This window comes from Tauraco erythrolophus, chromosome 10 (assembly GCF_009769465.1).
Source record: "Tauraco erythrolophus isolate bTauEry1 chromosome 10, bTauEry1.pri, whole genome shotgun sequence".
NCBI classification, from domain to species: domain Eukaryota; kingdom Metazoa; phylum Chordata; class Aves; order Musophagiformes; family Musophagidae; genus Tauraco; species Tauraco erythrolophus.
Genome location: NC_141474.1, coordinates 26086582 through 26107034, shown reverse-complemented (window position 1 = coordinate 26107034; position 20453 = coordinate 26086582). Strand labels below are relative to the sequence as shown.

The following is a 20453-nucleotide window of genomic DNA, read 5'->3' as shown; positions in this document are numbered from 1 at the left end:
CTTTAACAAGTGACTAAACCAGGGCTTTTGGAAGCTGATTTTATGTTAAGTTTGCTAAATCAAGATTTTCTATGTGCTGTGGGAGTTTCTAATTATTTATATCCTTTTTTCTTTCCTACAATATATCCGGAGCAGCTTTTTCTTGAGCTTTATCTGCAAACTTGTATTTTGGCCTACATATCTTCCAAGATTACATGAAGGAACTGTCAGGTGGAAAATGAAATTTCTGTGTTGACTTTGTAGTACATATTTTTGACAACTTCATAGGACAAAGTTTCTGCTTCGCTGGCCGGCACTTGAAACAAAAAAGTACTAACAGATTATATATCCTATTCGATGTTTTTCTTACAGTGTTGTTTCTTTGTTCCTTCTCCTAAATGCTGTTTGAAAGTCCGAAGCTTAATACATCTTCCTCTCTTATCTCTGTGATTTTCTTCCCAGATTTGTTTCCAAAAGGATGGTCCCTTTCAGTTTCCCTCTGTCCAAGTGTGCACTTTGGGACCCGGTTGCTATGGGTGATGTCATTGGCTCACATATCACCTATTACAGGTATGAATAACTTTTTTTAAGCAGGTAAAGGTTAAAATAAATTAAGAATTACATGATTCAAGGCCTCGTTTTATCTTTTCAGTCTAGCATATGACAAGGTACAAAGGAAAAAGAAACAGCTGGTGTATTCATTATAATTATATATGGATTTTCATTGGAAAGATTCAAGAGTTTCCCTTTCTGTGGTTTATCACAGTTAAGTGGGTTGGAGGTGCCTCAGTCTAAAGTAACTTGTGATTTATTTACGTTTCCTTCCCATAAGGAAAGGTGTAAAAGTAACTGCATACTTGCAGTTTTCTTTAATATATTTTTCCTTGTCTCTAAATATTTACAGAGAAGAAAATACTTTAGACAAACTGGATACAGGTAGCATGCTTCAAGTAAAATATAAAACTAAGCATTTTGCTTGCTTCAGGAATGCGGATTAAAACGCTGAAAGTTCTGATGGTTTCTTTTGTTTAGAATGAGTCTGGAGGCAAATCTAAAGTGCTTGTGAATTTCTAGGGCAGGACATTCCAAACCAGACTCATAAAACAAATGGAGGGTAAAAATCAATCCTTATTACTTAACTGGGTCATTTTTATATAGATTTCATAAAAGTCTTACTGTAGTTATTAAAGTAAGTATATGAGCAGGTATATGGATATACGTGCATATGAGGGTGGACAGCCCTTACATACAGGTCAGAGAAGATGATGTTGGTTTGCTCAACAAACCAACAAGGTTGTTGTTGCTTCAGCAACCTCTGATGTTGGTTTGCTGGACTAGTCAAGTCAAAATATTCCTCTTGAGAGGATCATACAGGACATTCTGTGGAGTCGTTCCAGTTAAAATATGGCTTTCTCGAATATGAGTAGTTGGGGTGATGCACAGAAAATGAGCTAAAATTCCATTGACCTTTTATACAGTGTTGTTAATTCTTTTTTTTTGTTTGTTTAGGGCCTTGACCTGATTCTGTATATTTTCAAGGACAAAGACAAATCTGGAAGCTATTGCAACATGATAAATATTTTTTTAAAAGAATTAAAAAATAATTAGGGTCTTAAACTTGCTTGTTGTTTCTTTTTAGAAACCCAAAGTTATCTATGATGGAGAAAACCTTGCGACTTGCCTATCGCCATGCAAAGCAGAATGGAAAGAAATTATTTTCCTGTTTTTTGCTCGGGACTCTTGTAGTAGATGAAGGTAACTTTAGACATCAGGTAGACATACAATCTCAGTTGCTTGTGTAAGCTGTTATGAAGGAGCCTGAGTTGTTGCTCTTGGACTCTAACTTTATGTATTTGTTTTAAAGATGGGGAAGGCATAACGCTAACAATAGACCGCTTTGATCCTGGTCGAGAAGTTGCTGGTGGATCAGGCAAAATTCCGACTGCATGTCTTCCTGGAGACTTTTTGATTCCGTGTACAGTTAATGCCTGGGGACCTTCTTCAGATAATATTATCGTGCACAGTGCTGAAGATATCAGCTTGGCTTTCAAGGTAGGCTGCTCTTGGCAACTTTTGGGTCTCTTAAACAATAAACTCTCTTCTAGGCAGTAGACTGGACTAGCACAGGGCTTGACTTCCACCCATGGTCAGTTTCAAACACAGCGAAGCTGTGGCTGAAGCAAGACCATTTAGTTGGTTATGTGAAATGAGCTGCTCGAGTGTCATTGAAAAGTGTGTCAGAAACTATTAAAATCAGGTGTTTTCAGGTGTTTAAGTCTTCACAGGTGTTTAAGATTCACACAGTCTTTAATCTTGGACTAAAATCTTGATGTCTGACTCAAGTTTTTCAGCTGGTCTGACCACCAAAACCAGCAAGACAACAATGATTGCAGCAAACGTACTTAAACAAGAAAAAGCAGCTTTTTCTTTCAGATGTGTCATGATGAGTTGCAGTATTTGTGCAATTGTTGATAAAAAGTGTTGCTAGGCAAGTGACTTGCAGGAAAGCAGGTAAAGTCTATGTAGGTTAGTAGTAATAGCTGAAACGTGTGCCTGTCACTTCTGTACTCTGCTGTAGACGTATAATGTAGTAAATGCACCTTCCATCCCTGTAAACGTTTGCCTGTAGTTGTTTTTGTGTGAATTTTGTAATGCAAGTCATGCAAATTACTTCACATGGAACCTTTCTCGTGATGATACATCCAGATATTAAAATACCAATTTCTCGAATGCAAGTAAGAAAACTTTGACAGATCACCTTGAGCCTTCTAGTTGCTTGTTATTTTATTGATTTTTGTACGATTTAATTAATCTCAGGTTTTTGAATACATCATAAAGCAATGCTAAGATACGCATAGCTTAATTTCAAGTGTATTTCACATTATTTATTATATTCAGCATAGCCATGAGCTTTGGAGACCTGGGTTAATGGCTTTTTATGCAGTGGTAGCTGTGATGAATGATTTGAGTTCCTAGTGTAATACAACTTGAATCATCATAGTCATATGAAGACAATTTTGTGTATTTAACTTTTTTTTTTTCTGCTTCTAGGGTCTGCAGCACAGCCTATGCAGTAAAGAATCACTGGATCTTTCTAAACTGCTCACTGTTAGAGCTCACGTTGTTTTCACAGAAAACCTGGATAATCTACATTTTAATTTTCACTGGGCTGCCATTACTGCAGCAAATATCTTGGAATACACCCCCGTGAAGTCTGTCCCAATTATTCCCACGGCCCTAGCAAGAAATTTGAACGGTCCCATGAATATTGCACAAGTTCAAGGAACTTATAAGTGTGGGTGAGTAAAGGGTGATGCTAAAGCTATTAAAGTTGCCTGGCAGTTTGTTGCATTTCCTAAAGCGGGCAGGTAGGCAAGATCTCAATCAGTGCTTTTCAGTAAAATAACTGGCATAAAAATAACTTAACTTCTTGGGCTCGGAAAAATGTAAAACTGTAAAATGTTATAAACAAGAAACAGGAAATGGAGTTGGGCAAAAATCTCAACTGGTTCAGTAGGAATTCTTCTTGCTTTTGATTTCCATAGAAGGTTCTTTCTACTGGGGCAGGGAGACAACTCTAGTTAACATAATAAATAGAAACAGCATCCAGCTTTTTAAACAATGTCAGTGCTTGCCCTAGAATGAAAATCAGATGAATGTGAACCAAAGCTTTTTCTGTTAATCATGCTTATAAGAAGGTATTGGGAATTGTCGTTCTGACTGATAACTAATTTAGTCGGGTGAACTGTATCAGGGAAGTAATCTGAAGCAAATGAATGTCGTTTTATTTAGAGAGACACCTTGTGAATGCCTCTCTGAAAGTTACTCTTCAAATTTAACATGACTTCTGGATTTTTTGTGAATACCATACTAGTAAGCAAATTTTGTCCTTAATAATTCTTTGCTACACAGAGAATTGATGAAAAGCTGAGGAGTTGCTGTAAGTATGGAGGAAGAACGGTTTTGCTTTTCTCTCGAACTTTTTTCTTACAGTGTTTTCTAAACTTATATTTGTCTCTTCATGATTTTTTCTGAAAGACTGCCTTCCAAAATACAAAAAAAAACCCGGCTTCTGCTTTCTTTCAGCTACCTTACTATGGACCAGACAAGAAAATTGCTTTTGCTGCTCGAGTCTGATCCCAAGGCTTATGCTCTGCCATTAGTTGGAGTGTAAGTGTTTGACTTTGTTTATACAGATTAATACACATATTGATTTGAGATGTATTTGAGGAATTACATAGTGGAAACTTGGTAATGGAACTGTCTCTAACTGGATGTTTCTTCTTACTTCTAGTTGGCTGAGTGGAGTTACTCATATCTGTAGTCCTCAAGTCTGGGCCTGTTGCTTGCGATATTTATTCAGTTCTTCAATTCAAGAAAGGCAAGTCACTTTTATCTTTTAAACATAGAAGCTGTTGGCTGCCTAAAAATGTATTCCACAGAAATGCATGGCAAGGTGGGCTCTGAGGGAATTCTGTGATTTATATGTTATAGAGAAGATAAAGCTGTTTTAATTGTTCTTTCTGGTTTTGACTTCTGCCTCGCAAATTTTCTATGACTGAAATGTTAGAAAGCTGGGCTGTTATCTCGGACAGAAGAGGTTAAACATTACTGTCATTAAGGTCACTGCATTTTAGTTTAAATAAGAAGCAACAAGCAGGAAACATTAGTTTAAACAGAAGTGGGGTTTTGGGTTTGGTTTTGAACTTTTCTGATGAGTGTTTTCTTTGACCTAGGCTTTATTTGGTTGCATCTTACCAACGTATTGAAGCATATCGATTTGCAGTTAATATTGGCTTGTTATGACTTCCTGCTAAATATTCTGCTTTTATAGTTTTTGCATTCTGATTTTTTTTTATTGTGATGTTAGTAGATAATCGTTCCTCATTCTCTACAATTTTTCGCTTGTTGCATTTGCCAAGTTCTATTTATATGGAAGCTGTGCAAAAAACCTTCAATATAATTTTTCTTCAAAAAAAATCTGCTAATGAGCATTTTTGTAATGTCTAGGGATAACTGAAACACTAAGTGTCTTTATAATACATCTTCAATTGAATTATTAGAAAAAAGTTAAAATCACAATATCGATTTTACAGATGTTTTCTTCTATGCTATAATTGCAGTCTTTCAGGAATTCATTTAAAGTCCGAAGTGATCCTAAAGGTTTGAACTAGCAAGCAGATGAATTATTCCTGTTTCTCTACTTTGCTTTGGTTCTTGCATATGGCATCACTTGTAAGTCCATCTGCTCTATCTGTAGCTCGGTACCACTGAAAATGCAGTGATTCGCCTGTTTGCTACACTGTGTGACAGTTTACTCAATATAGTGAGAAACTAAGAGCCTTCTTCCTATTAAGGTTTTTTTAAGATGTGTTTTCATTCTACTTTAGGGTTTTTTCGGAATCTGGACATTTTCTCGTTGTGCTTTATTCATTGACACACAAGGAACCAGAGTTTTACGAGTGTGTTCCGTGCAGTGGACAGACTGAACTAGGGTTTCAGATCTTAACTTGCAATGAAACAGTACACCTCTTCAAAGTAAGTTGCTTGGTTTCCTACTGCATTGTAGTACTTTAAAAATTGGCTTTTAGTGTAAGTACTGGAAGGAGGGGAGTCACTATAATGTGACCCAAATGGAACTGCAGTGTTTGAAAATGCTCTATACAGCTACCTTTTTACAGTGACTACTGTAAATTCAGCTTGTCTCTCAAGTTGAGAGATGACCTTCAAAGTCAGCAACTGCTCACTTTTCTAATAACATTAAGAATCTGTCTTTTAAAATGTAGCATGCTGTGTTGGACTTGGTTAGTGCTTCTTACTAGTGACCTTTTGGCTTCATGAGCAGAGGTTCTGATTTCCTATAGCATTTTTTAATCTGGTATGCTGTATGCATGCTGGACACGTCTAACGACTGCTATGGGTGATGCTTTTGGACAGCAAAGCTAGGTACTTGTGCTTTGCTGGAAGTTGGATGCAAAAGGAATTCAGTGGTTGCTAGCCTGCAGGTATCTTGCTGTGCTACAGTAAGAAAGCAGGAACAATTTTATCTTTGTGCAAAGTAACTCTCAGACATTGTATCGAGTTCTTTCAGAGAACTAATAAGGAACTGAGATTTCCTAGAATCTCCTCAAACCTTATGTGTTTTCCTAGGCTTGTATAGAACCTGAAGTTGTATTGTTAATCTGCTTGATGTATGCTCCTATGCTCTGGTGGAGAAGCAGCTAATGTGTTGTGTTCTCTTTCCAATTAAATTTCCCTGTCCAGGGCTGTTTTCCACCTTTAGCCTAGGTACAGCTTAGCTTTCTGAAGATGACAAGCCTCTTAACAGAGGCTCACTTCTGTTGTTTTCAGGACTTGCCCAGCTGTGGTGTGTGAAACAGCATAGGAACAGTTGCTGTTTCCTACAGTGGGGAAGAGTATCTTAGCAGTTACAGCAAGGAAGCATCTGCTCATGACTATAATTAGGCCAACTACTTTACAGAGTAGCAGGGGGAACAGTGTTAAAACAGGAAGGGAAGTTGCCTGCCTCCTTGTAGCAGTGAAAGAATTGAGAATTGAAGTAAAGGGCAAGCATAAATAATCAGATATAGAAGTCCTTAAAACTATTTATTTGAGAGTAGTACTTCAGTGATTAACAGTTGAAAGTTTCGTGCTTCACAAATATAAAAAATTCCATTCCAGAATGTTGAACCTTCAGAGAAGAGCCCTATCCGGTTTGAGTTGAGTGCAGAAAACCAAAATGCAGAAACTGAGTTCTTCAGCAGAGTTTGCAAGAAACTTCCTGTCAGAAGGTAAATCTTTCAGATGTCATTTATATGCAAAAATTAAGTAGTTATCGCGTGAGGTTTTTCGACCTCTGCTGTGCCGAGTGTCAGTTTAGCTATGCGTACAGTGATCTTCTTGTGTCAAAATCTTTATATAACAATTGTTATATGTGCTTTTGTTTGTTCCCAGAGTTAATAGGCATCAAGTAAGACGGTCAAGCTGACCATATTCCAAGAGAAACTACTCATAGTTCTCTTAAATACTGCTGGTTGTAACTTACACAGTGAATGCTTCTAAAAAGGCTTCCTTACTGATGGAGCTTAGTTCACTGCATTAAGCTTTCTGTGAGACCTGTCCGTTGAAGCAAATCTCTAATTGAAATCTACTTAAGTGGGTAAAAATTCCATTTTCCTTCTGACTTTTCAGAGCTGTGAGACTTGGATAGGTTGAAACTTAGGGATTTTTGAGAACCTGACTTCTCCATGAAATTTTTATCTCTGACTGTATACAATGGCCTTTATTTTCCTTTAAACAATGTTACAGTCTTTACTGTAGCACTCCTTATCTTTCTAATATAAATCAGTGCTTTGCTGTTAGAATGCCACTTAAAAGGTGTGTATGTCTGAGGGTGTGGGGAAGGAGGGTGAGTATCTTTTGCCTAAAAGCAGCATTTGTATCATCACCGTTTGATCTTAGAACTGTTTGCAGTGTGAACTCCCTAGCTAATGAGGGAGGAGATGTATAGCAACTACTTCTTGAAAAAATGATGCTGAAACTGCACTGTAGATGACACAGTGAAAAACATGAAGATTCATGTTACTGCTGCCAAATCTGACAAGCAAATATTTTTAGTTTGATTTATGTTGGTTTTAGTTCTCCCCAAGGCAGTTCACCCAGCAAGTTGTCAGCAAGTGATCACGACTCTGGTGTGGAAGATGAGGATTTATCCCCCAGACCAATTCCAAGTCCTCACCCAGTGAGTCAACAGGTAACTAAGTAAATAATTGTTCTAGGCATCTCAGATGTGACACTTAAAGCAGCAAAACTCATTGTAAGGGGACTGGAGAGTTTAAAGCTTCTGTCTCAAAGTGCTAGCAGGGGAAAACAGAACTGAAAAAATGGACTGAGAGTCCCAAATCCTGCTCTATTTAACCCATCTTTGTTCCAGGATTATAGTCACTTTAATTCCTGTATACACTAGGATTTGGGTGCAGAGATAGTAGCTTCTACTTTGGGAATCTTGCCGCCATTGAATGGAAAAGCCGTGATGTCTGAGGCAAGGATAGAGGCAGCAAACTTTCTTGTGTATTTCTGTGTAAATGAAATAAAGATCTGCTGGTCTGTCTGTCCTTTTACTGAAGCATATACAAATATAGTGAAATAACAGCCCTCATACAGTATAGGTCTAGAAAGATATGACAGTTGTGGATTATAAAATATGTTCTGTTGCACCCGTCTACTGGGTGTAAGAATGGTAAGAGGGAACACGTAGCCCACGTCTTGAAGGGGAAAGTTCTGTGCTCTGAAACACAAGCCAGGATGACATGGAGCATTCATTTGGTAGACATGGCTGTTATGCCGTATGAAAGCAATTTTGTCTTCAAAGAATGATCCTAGAGATCTTGCTGCTTTTTCTGTGTCTGGATTCTCCAAAGTTTAGAAAAGTATCCAATGCGTAGTTGAATTGGAACTGGTAATTGTCATATATTGATTTTTAAATTAAAACATTCTCTTTAATGAAATTCTGCATGTGAAGAGCTGAAAGATAATATTTTAAAAATATCTTAAACTTGCTTGTGTAATTGTCCCTTCAGGTTACCAGGATCTTTCCTTCAGTTCCTGAACTCTCACTTCTTTTGGATGGGAGCTTCATAGAATCGGAACAATTGCCTAAGCCTATGGGGACTTCAAGTGCTAAAAGTCTACCCTCAGCACTACCGCAACCCATTAAAAAGAAATGGTGCTTGGGATCTACATGTTACCCCACCCAGAGCTCTGAAGACAAGCAAAACTTTTCAGCTACTGTGGGAGATCCCTCTTTGAGGCAATTACCAAACCATTTAAACCAGAAAATTCCAACTTCAAGGCCTTCCAGAGGAAAGCCAGCTGTACTACAGCAGCAGTTGCACTGTAAGAAAGCTTGTCCTCAATCAAGAAAAAGTTCTGGATCTTCTTCTCCTTCAACCCCTTGTAGTGGGCCTTCCCCAGATACATCTGTGCATCACCCCAGAAGGTCATCAGAAAGACTTGTGTTAAATCCCGATGAAGTCACACTGCAGGGAGAGCCTCTGGTTAGAAGAACCTCAATATCCAGTTCCAAGCAGCTTCCTGCTGTTACACAGCCAGTCCTCTACACCTCTGCTTTTTCATCACAGAGCTGCAGAAGACCACCAGAACTGCAGGTGCCAGTCCAGGTGCCACCTTGCTGTCCAGCGAGCATGTGCAGCTGTCAGTTTCCTGCTTCTGCCCAATACAATCTGATAAATTCATGGCAAGGAATTGGCAAAATGAGCCCCAAACATGGAGCAGAAATCCAATTGGAGATGGCTCAACAGAATCCATGTACAGTGCTCCATCAAAATATCATTTGCCCAAATGTTTGCTGCAATCCAGGATATACCACAAGCAGCCCTATAAGCGTGAGGTATCATGGGAAAATGGGGAACTGTTCTCTCGACAATAGCTTATCGCCTGGAATGAGACTGCCTTCAAGTGCAAGCCCCTCCAGTCCGCCGTTTTGTGCAGCCCACTCACCGTGCCTGCACATGCCCGCTTCTAAAGCGGGATCAGATAATGGAATGATGGGATTATCTCCAGATGCATACCGAGTTCTTACAGAGCAAGATAGACAACTCAAATTACTTCAAGCTCAGGTTTGTGGAGATGGCAGCTTTCTCCTCTGCCCTCTTGATGATTATGCTTTGATGGTTCCCCTGCCAAAGGAATTAAATTAACTGTTGTTTCTCCTTGCTGGGACAAGAGAGCCTGTCATTCCAGTTGCAGTTTGGGGATGGAGGGAGGTCCCAATTAGCCCTGCTAATTGCTGTGCCTTAAATTAAAACTATTTTACTCTTTCCTAATTAAATTTTGCATTTATTTTCATAGTATTTATGTAGCATAAAGGTTTCTCTTTTAACAGACTGTTGTATAATGCAAGCCGATATGCCTTCTGTATAAATGCTTTCATATGTATATATATATATGTATGCTTGTCTCTGTGAAGAAATTTACTGCACAGGCAGTAAACCTTGGAATTATTGTAAGCACACAGGTGAAGCATAGAATGTTCTCGTGTGTTGCTTTGCTCACCTTCAAGCCTGCAGCTTCCTGAGCTGTTGAGGCTGTTGCTTAGGAAAATTCAGTTGTCTGTTTGCAGTGGACTGGCAGGATTCCTCAGGTGTTTGTAGCTGGGCTGAAAAACTGGGCTTTGCTGGTCTCCCTAAGTTCTGTTTCGATACCAGGTTATGTTTCTCCAAAATACCGACCTCTCGATTTATACTGCTGGCCCTGTGTTTTGCACGATATGATTTGGGGCTGAAGAGCCAGAATTTAAATTTTGCTGCTGGTGATGAACGATAGGAATAGGAAAGTTGGTACAATTGCTCACAATACACGTTTTTCGTGCTTAAACCAGAAAATTGCAAATGAAATGTGCTTTAGATATAGTTGTTGTACGTAAAATCAAGCTCTCAAAGCATCGGTTGTGCATGAGGGAGGGAAACCTCTCGCTGTTGTATAAATGCAGCCTTCACTGTTATGATATCTCTCCCTGGAGCTGCAAACTAATCGGTGAACAGGTTGGATGCAAATACTAGAGTGAAGATTGCCTGGGCAACCTTAATTTTATTGTTTAAGTGCTTAGTTTTGTAATTAATACAAAGTTGGTTTAGCACGGTGTAGAGACAGTTGGCATAAAAATGCTTGGCTGGTAAGTCAGTAATAGGCTTTGTATATGAGTGAAAGGGACAGAAAATACTTCCAAGTGTAGCGCAAACAGGCTTTGCTCAAGTTGCCTTGGTGTAGTTCTGGCAGCGTTCTTAAAACCTCTCCTTGGCTAGCTCTGCCAACGTCAAAATTGATGTTCTGATTTATGCTGCGTGCACTGCTGAGAGCTGGAAGGTTATCAGACTTCTGTGGCAATGCAGCCTGGATTCGAATCCAGGCCTTAGAGGAGCCTGGTTTAGTAATTCACTTTGGCCCGTTATGCTTTATGTTTTGCTGTACGAATTATAACTTTCTGATAACCGTTACAGATCCAACGCCTGTTGGAAGCACAGGCTCATCAGGCTTGTTCCTCTGAGCCAGCTGCAGCTAGCCATGCCCTGCAGCCTGACAAGCAAGGGGACCTTGTTTCTATGGAAACGCAGTCCTCGCCGGGTTTGCACATGAGGAAAAGTGTGAGCATTGCTGTGAGCACAGGTAATGCTTCGTTCTTTAAAAATAGACTGGCATCACTTTTTCTGGATGTTTCTGTGTTTTGTTTGGGTGTGGAAAGAATGTTTTGCAGAAATGCTGAACGTACACAAACATGCACCTGAGTGCAAACACCAGCGAAGTTCTCTAGGTGTTACTTGCTTGTTTAAGCTGGAGCTACTTTTGTCTTTGGACTGCAATGGCAGTGATTGCCGTCACTGGAAGAGTTCTTTTTCCAATAGCTGTAGCAAGGCTGTCTATTTTTGTGCCTTATTGATAGAAAAAATCCACATCTCTTTTTGAATTTGTACGCTCTAATAGCTTCTATCCCATCTGGTGTTCTCTTAAATATATTGTTGATGGTTTTTCTAAGTCGTACATTTACATGCATGGAAAGGAGACTGCATTCACTTTAATTTTGGCAAGTTAGGCAACTGTGTCTGTAAAGTTATCTGTTAATGTATGGGTTCCTGTTAAATCCATGGAAATATTGTGGTTAGTCTGGAGGAAATTTTCAAGCTGGCTCAAGGTCAATGCATTAAAATGCTTTAATACAACCATTGATTTTCATCAAGCGGGCTTTGGAAGAAACCAGTACTTGAATGATGTTTTGGCAACTCTTTGCTGTTCTAAACCCTAAATCCTTCTAAAATGGTGAAAGAGAAATCTGAACGTGAGGAAATGATTCCTCTAGCTTTACAAAGCCAAAGGATCTCAGAAGATAGTAATTAGTTTCCTTAAATGGGTAAATCTCTAATTCTCTTCTAGGTGCTAGCTTATTTTGGAATACAGCCTCAGAAAAACAAGGCAACTCAGTACCACAAGGGAAAAAAGAGGATGAAGAGATTTCCAAGGAAGACATAAGCATTTCAATTAATGCTGAACAAGATGCAAGTAATGCAAGTATTGCTTCTTCCTTAAAGGTGGTTGACATGCCCAGCTTTGTAGACAGTATTAATCTTGTGGAAGAAGGAACTAATCGGAATACTCCTCAGTAAGTAACCAGAAATATCTCATGTTCACATAATAAGCTGAACTGCCTTTCATAAATTGCTACTTTCATAATTATTTTTTTCAGGAACTATAAATAGTCCCCGACTTCAGTTTTTGTGTTCTTTCCCTTCTTTATTGTTTAATTATGCTTCGAATTGTGCAGTTCACCAAAACACAATTGCCTTTCAGGTCCGCGTTGATCAGTCGTGCACGTTTAGCTTACCTATCGGCCACAGCCGATGGCCAGAGCCTTGAACTTGGGAAAGCACGTAGAGTGCCGGCAGCATTCCCTTTTTACCTTGAATCCTGAGGGGGAAAGGGGATGCTGCTTTAGTCAGCTGCTTTCCGACAGTGGCTTTTCCCTGTCGGCATTCAGAATGCTTTCAGTTCTGAGGGGCTTAGAATGAGATGTTTGTGATTATATGACTGTTCCCTGAATTTCTCTACATTTTACACCTAATTACTTTGTCTGTGGTGAATGCAGGTACCAACTTCACTGCTGTTTAATTATTTTTAAGATCAGATTCTTTGTAGTACAATGACTAATCTCAGGCTAATTTGGGAAGTGATTTTTAAAAATATTTGTAGTTATCAATATGAATGTTATTTTTACACAGGGAATAGCTCAACAATTTAGCACTTTTAGTGATCTAATATTCTCTAAGTATAAAAAGCCAAAGGAGGGGGAATACCCTTCCAGTTAAATTAGGTTTCTAAAATAATCACATTGGGAAGGATGATGATAATTAAGCTATAAGTTAAATATTCATAGTCCTTGATTAAAGTATTAGCTGCAAATGTATACTGCCACTGTAAACGTTACTGATTCAAATCAGTCTTTTGAATGTTGTATTTTTAGAGAGGTGCCATCTTAAGGTTCTCTTCAACTTGGATTTGTGAACCTGTAAAATAGCTCTATAAATATCTTATGGTAAGAATGTAGAGCATCATCCAGATTTCTTTGAGGAGGAGTGGAACATTTTTGGGAATGATGAATAATTGCTAGTGTAACAGTAACTGATAACCTACATTGACTATCTAGTATGTCATGTGATTTAAATCTTATCGCTTTCAACACAGGCAATTGATCAGTTGAGTTCTGAAATTCCCTTATCTTACACTTGTCTCCTGAGAAGGAACAGGAACGGGGAGTTGGGTCGCTTAGGGATCTCCTCGGGATGATAGTACTATTGATATGTCTGGTCTCACAAGGTTTGTGTGGTGCGCACACCAGGTAGCTGAAGGGAGTGCAGAGCATCACATTGTAACTCATTCTAGAATATTTACACTTTTTATCTGGAAACTTCAGGATAGATTATGGTTCCTCTAGTGAGAAATATTTCATCTAGTTATTTGTTCTCAGTTCATGATACTCAGTGTACGTTGTGTATGTATGTACTTGTACCAGCATCTTTGAGAAGTTTTTTTAAGTGTTTTTAAACTACCACAGGAATCTCATTATTGGTTGCTTACCTTGGTAAACCCATTTTTTTTAATAACTCCTATTTCAGAACATCTGGAAGATAAATTACCTCTAAAGGCTTTTAAGTGTCCATAAAAATGCTGAAAACAAAGACAAAACTCCAAATTAATAACTTTAATTTAATGTGCTTTTAGGGTTAAGTCATAGAGTATCACTGAGTTTTGACTAGTCCAGAGAAGCCATTGCCATTTGCAAATCGCCTTTTGCAAAACTTTTCAGGCTATTGTAGTTTCACATTGCAGAGTGTATTTCCTCAGTCCTCAAATGACTTTTGAAAGAAAGTGACTGCAGGAAGGAGCAAAGCCTCCAGCAAAAGACAAGCCAAGAAATGTTAGGATCTGTTTCCAGTACTTTTTTCTCCTCTTCTGGTGTTTGTGAAAAGATAAGGTACCCGCAGTGATACTTGTGCTTTCTATTTCAAGGAAATATCTAGCTATCTCGGTGTTCTCTTTCAGAAATGGAAATGTTTCCCAAGCACTTGTTCGCAGTTCTTCTTTGGAAGAAAGTACTAGTGTGTCTTTGCAGCAAGAACCAACAGAGGGAGCCACCAACCCTGTGGTGGTAACAAGCCCACAGAACTCGGAACCACCTGCCTCCTTGCTGCCTCGGCACCCATCGGAGGATCAGAAGCTTTACCAGGGCTTACTGGTAATTCATTTACGTTTGTTATCCCGCACGGAATGCAACAGTCAAACAGCACACGGCTGATGTTGTGGGGTGGTATTGGCATGAATGAAAATCGCATGCGGTTTAAAAGTTCGTATGTTGTGCTCTATAGAAAAGTTCCAAGTTTGTGGTTGTTGTTTTTTGTTTTAAGGTTTAAGTGGTTATTCTATACTTCATTCTTCCATGCATACATGGAGCACTATCTGCTGCCTAATAAATAATAATTCTTAGGTAAAAAAAAAGTCAGTTGATAACTTCCCCAATTAGTGCCCTTTAAAATAGCACGGCATTTTGTCTTCAAGTTCCTTAAAGAGCAAATGCTTTAATCTTGAAGAGTATCAGTGATATGTTTAAATTCAGAACAGACCCTTACAGAAACCTTGAACTGTAAGATATTCCAGTGTTTGACTATACTGCAGTGAGTTTATGGGATTGCATCTGAACTGAATTTGGCTTGTTTGTCAGAATAAGCTGTTAACCCATCTAATTGTATCCTAAGTTGCATAAGAACAAACCAGGATTTTGTTTTTTGGCAACTCCTGCACATCGTGATGTTTTTGTCCGTGTGGTCTCTTCTCTACTGTCTTTTTCTGCAGGGCCGAGTAAACCAACTCTTAAAGTCCTCAGAAGAGCAAGATCACTTACCTGTTAAAGCAGGATTTGTTAGTGATGAAGGTCTGAAGTATCAGAATATTGATGATACGACAGAAATGACTTCAGAGACTGACACAGGAGTGGTGGATAAAGAGAGCGTGATTAGTGCTACACTCAAACAACTGAAGAGTCTTGGAGTGACAATTGACTCACCGGGCAAAATGAAGAATAATACCCACAAGGTGGAAAATGCCAGGTAAAATACTGTTTTGAGTAGTGATTTGTAGATCTAACCAAAAGTTAGGATTGGCTTAGTGAGCAAAGAGAAGGGACTGTGTTCACTGCCACTGGGGATTTGTTTGGCAACTTGATCCACACTTCCTGCAAAGATGAAACACTGGCTCATGCTATGGGTATTTCAGATAGGTTTAAGAGCTCTGCTATCAAAACTCAGATTATTTAAATATAACACAAGTAGCTCTAGCTGTTAGAGCATCTGGTGATTCTTAAAATATTGTGCATGCAGTAGCACACGATTCCCTAGAATAATAACGAAGCTGCTTGAGTCATTTCAATCCTTTGGGCTATGTCAAAGTATTCCAAAGAAGCACTGGGCTTGGGAGGCTGAACGTTAAGCAGCAATATATTTTGTCACTGCTTCCTAACCCTTCTCTTGCACTTCACCAGTACAAGTGAAATTGTTATCGTGGCTTTGATGTATAAGCAAAACTGATTCTGTTCTAATCACTTGCTGTTGTGAGCGCTTTGACTTGAAACAGGGAGGCTGCATTGGCTGGGGAGGGAAACAGCCTTGATGAAACAGAAAAAGCAGCGGAAATAATGTCTGAAGAAGGTGTTTGAGGCACAGGAATTTACTTATGTAGCTGCTTAGGCATAGGTTGACTGCCTGGTACAGTTTCACTTTCATCCTTATTGTCTTCTTGATACTAATATATAAATGCTAGGTAAACAAAAAAATCTAATCATCTCGTAATTAATCTTGTCAGAATATGTATCAAATACCATTTCCAGTCATACAGTTTCTAAGCTCTTTTCTCTCATTTTCACATGAATTTCATCAGGTGTTTTTCTGGAATTTCTGGGCTATTTTCCTGGCTGCAGAGTCTGTCAGCATTCTTTTTAATGTCAATAATATGCTAATAAGTGAACCCATAAGACAAAACTGGAATTCTTGGGGTGTTTTTCTTGAAATTTGAGGGGTGGGGTGGGATTCTTCTGTCACTTTCATGACTGATAAACGATTCTGAGAAACAGTCTGTAGCTCAACAGAGAAGGAAACAACAGTGCAACTCTGTAGCGTAACTAATGGCTGTTCATCTGAGCCAGGAGTTTACTCTCCCTAAGCAAACTTCAGAATCTGTGCTCAGTGAAATAGGAGAATTTCCAACACATGGAGTTTGGATTTATGGACTAGTATGTGACGTATGTACTAAATGCACTGGTTTATAACCACAACCGGTGTACTGGAGCTTGTCCTTTCAGTCTTTAAACTAAACACCTAATGTCTATAGAAATTGGTGCACCAAGCAACAGAACGAATGGACGTTTCCCTAATGAAGGATGCCTTTAAAAACTAGAACCTTGTAGGCTTCTGGAAACAGATACTATGTCAGAGTTCCTGTGAAAATCCTAGAATTGGTGTGCTTTGGGAAAGAGGAGATGTTCTTGGTCTGTGTCATTGGGCTTGGATCTTCTGCGTAGCTATAAATTTTGGGTAGGATGGCAGCATCTAGAGTCTTGGGGCCAGAGGCATATAATGTCACATTCACTGGTGAGAATAGACCAAGAGCTCGAACACACTTTAAAAACAAAACCAGCTCTGAAACCTGCTAGAGACTCTTCATATGAGGGCTGTGGTTAGTAGTGAATCAGAAGGGTATCATTGGTTCTCTAACATGGTATCTGGATGCTGCTGGTGTGAGTAGCTGGAGAGCTGCTTTTTAGTACATGTGGAATGTATGATCTCGGCACTGGGCAGCCTGATCAAGCTGTGGTGCTCAGAAGGAAGGAGAAATGTGTACAGCAAGCAAAATGAAAGTAGCAGATCATATTGTGAAATGTGTACTTTTCCTGTAACGCTAAACTAACTTTTTGATGCTTTATTTCAGCGTCTTAGCGTGCATAAATCCTGAAGCGGTGGTTCCTGGACTAAATTATATGTCGTTTGCCAACGTCGGCATGTGTGGTTTAACTCCTGACGTTGTTGATCTGAGCATGGAAGCAAACGCTATAGCACTCAAGTACCTCAGTGAAAATCAGCTGTCTCGGCTTTCTTTCAGTCGCTCAGGCCAAAGTCCTCCTGCAGATTTCTCTTTCCAAGACCTGTTGCATACAAATATGGACAAGAGCATGGTGGGTCTTAGCTTAATTTCACCAAACAATATGTCTTTTGCAACCAAGAAGTACATGAAGCGATATGGGCTGATACAGGGCACTGACAGTAGTGAAGATGAAGAGGAACTGCACGTTCAAGATGGCAGTTGTGGAGCTGCCAAAAGTGAAAGCATGCTGGACAAAAACTGTATGCCTGTATTGGATGGCTTCAACCACTGGACTGAATTATCCAAAAGAATTGATGGAAGACTTCCCATTCAACTAAAAAGTCACAGCAGAGAGTTGGCTACTAATGCTTCTCCACCAGAATTAAACAGTCCTGTATTAAGAAATATTACAAATGAAATTCTTCCTCCCAGAGCAGATCAAGCAGATGAAAACTCTGTTCGTATTTTAAAGGATTTAAAATCAAAACCCAAATTGTTTCCTGGGAGAGTTGAATTCACTGAACAACCTAGCAGGAAAGACGAAGGAGGTATTCAGGTCTTCCCTAGAAACCTGCATACTCCAGCCCTTGAAACATTAAACCAGTCAAACAGCATGAATTCTGTTGGCACCATTCTTGACGTGAAACAACTCAGGCAGTTGCCGAAGTTGTTCTGAACATCCCCCCGAGATGGTTGGCAACCACTGTTTCAAATCTCAGAGGGACCTCTCTGTGAAAGACTATAGGAAACGAAGGATTAAGCTATCTTTGAAGAGGTCAATCTGCTGTAGCAACGTAAAACTTGCAGAACTGAGTTTTCCGCCCAGGTTGGGGACAGCCACCTCTGAATGCCAGGTTGAGTCAGTGCTGAGCAGCACTGAAATGTGTGTGCACTTTTGTTTCCAGTAAGGTGTGATTTTTAAAGAGTCTAAAAGGTGAATCAACTTGAGCCCGAGATGTGCTCTTTATACTTCTAACAACGATGCTTATTTAAATGTTCTTCTGTTGACTTTTTTTAAAACACTGACTTTTAAATGTCTGTGCCAACTGTGAGCCATCGATGTTGTGCGTGGCAGAGCAGTGGCAACAGAGCTAAAGCACTAATTTCTAGAAATTTGCTGAAATGGTTGGATTACTTTGGGGGGGGGAGGGGGATGGGTTGTGTCTGGTGGAAAGGGAAGTGTAACTGGCTTTACTTTGCGTAAAATTATTTTGAATAATTTGTGCCAAAGGGGCACAAATAATTCTCTGTATCATGAAATCTTGGAAGGAAATTTGAAAAACTAGCACTTTTAAAACTCATGGTTTGTTTTTTTTTCTCTCCCAAATGAATGTTTTCTATTTATTTAATAAGTACATATTGCTCATAAAGGTCAAAGATTCCATTAAAAAACAAAACAACTCTTCAGTTGTCTGATGTAGCCTTTATTTAAGACATTTGCTCGTTCCCAGCTGTTGCTTAGAGTGCCTAACTAGAAGTGTGAGGATGTCACTTGCTACTGAACTCCTCAGTAATCCCAATACTAAGTGGTGGGGTTGGGGTAAGCAAAAATAATTTATTTGGTTGGTTCTGTACTAACACACAAATATTCTGTCATCAAGCGCTACAGTCTGTCAATGAAACAGCCCTTTTTCATAACCCTGTGATAACTGAGTTCTTCAACTGGTGGGATGTTTTTTATTGTTTAACGATTCCATTTCTGTTCAGACTTTAACTCGTGTTCAGTTTTCAGGTGTAGTAGGTGTTTTCTGTGGTTACCATGTGTTGTCAGTTACACAGAGACCTGCTGGTGCTGGCTGGGAGCGCTCAGCCTGCCGTTGGCCGGTACGTCTGAGGACAGAGCTCAGCGAGCGTGGCTTCGGTGTAATGCACCTCTGCCCTGACCTCTTGGTCTTGGAAATGAGACACTGGCGCTGGAAGCAGCAGTTCGTTCACATTCCCACCGTTCTGGACCAGAGGACAGTGCGGAATGACGGTCAAGCCATCTGTTTTCTCACTGGCCGTAGTGTATCAACATGCTTTAACAGAAGTTTGAACAAACTTTGTTTTAATGGTGGCATTGTCTCAACAGAAGTTCATGGTGCTGACCTTGTCTTTCCTGCTCCAAGAGTGTTAAACTAGAGATTAGAACACCCCACACTGAAGTCCCGAAGCCTTTTCCATTCAGATCCAAAGAACTGCACTGTTAGTTCATGATATGTTCGAGTGGGTGCTAATTGCTAATTAATTAATTACAGTGATAGGAGTGTGTTTTCCATCATCTGCCACCCTTGTGGGCCTTTATGGATTGAGAATTGGGGTGAAAGAAGCCATTTGTTATTTCGGAGCCAGTACAGAACAAGGAAGGCAGCAGCTCCCTTCAAGCTGTGTCAGAATTTCTCCTCCTCTCACACAGCCTCTTCCATCAACAAGAATATTTGCTTCCTTTCAGGAAAGGTCCTACTTTGCTGTGCTGAAAAATAAAACCTTTCTCAGTCCCTGAACCTTCCCTGGATCAGGCACAAGCTTATTATCTGGCAGCACATTTTCTGCTGAATCAGTCAAAAAATAGTTAATGTTTTTGAACATTCCAGTGAGATGAATGAGGCAATTCATACCTCTGAGCTATTGTTGTAGGGTTTTGTTCTTTGTTTCCTATTGTAAAGTGTCTGGAAACACAGGAAGATGATAGTTGTATTGGTTAATATTTTAAAGACTTTCTTCAAATGCTTGAGGGCTAGAAACAATTTGAAAACAAAAGCCAACTACTTGCATACAGCTCAGGACGAGGGTGTGGTGTTATGTGGAGTTACACAAATCATATAGTCCTGGGCAGTAACGTCTGAGAGAGCGAAACATTAATTTACTTGACCAAAACAACAACAAAAAAACCACCCTTCCCTGAAGCAGCTTTTCCTTTTGTAGTGTAGTGCTGAGTAAGTTCAAGATGCCTGGCTTTTTTTCCTGAAGCATCTACAGCAGCTTGGAGTCAAAACTACATGGAAAGCCAGGTCTGGCTCTGTTAACCCTGTGTGCGCCATGGGGACCCAACTCAAGTGCTGGCTCCATTGCTTGTTCAGGCAGTGCCATGAGTGGGAGGGGGGGCAGCACAGTTTAAGGCTTTATTGTTGGTTTTTCTTTTTTTGCTTCTGTTGTTTCCAGCTATCCTTTGTTATAATTGAAGGAAGATATTTAACGTGCTTGCTTAAAAGGTCTTGGGCCTTCTCAGAGCATCACTGACCTCTTCATTCCGTATAATTCTGGTGCTCCTTACCCCTGCCGCAGGGGCCTTGCGAAAA

The 20453-nt window shown here is 39.6% G+C and overlaps 1 protein-coding gene across 1 annotated transcript; it reads left to right on the top strand.

Moving 5' to 3' along the window:
• The first annotated feature begins 442 nt into the window (after nucleotides 1-442).
• On the top strand, nucleotides 443-18562 carry STIL (STIL centriolar assembly protein). The gene is made up of 15 exons (XM_009979937.2): nucleotides 443-549; nucleotides 1619-1734; nucleotides 1844-2031; nucleotides 3031-3278; nucleotides 4066-4149; nucleotides 4274-4360; nucleotides 5370-5517; nucleotides 6661-6770; nucleotides 7618-7732; nucleotides 8559-9617; nucleotides 10998-11163; nucleotides 11926-12151; nucleotides 14089-14281; nucleotides 14896-15149; nucleotides 17023-18562. The coding sequence occupies exons 1-15, from the start codon at nucleotides 458-460 to the stop codon at nucleotides 17849-17851; spliced, it is 3915 nt and encodes a 1304-aa protein (XP_009978239.2). The 5' UTR covers nucleotides 443-457; the 3' UTR covers nucleotides 17852-18562.
• The last annotated feature ends 1891 nt before the right edge of the window (nucleotides 18563-20453 follow it).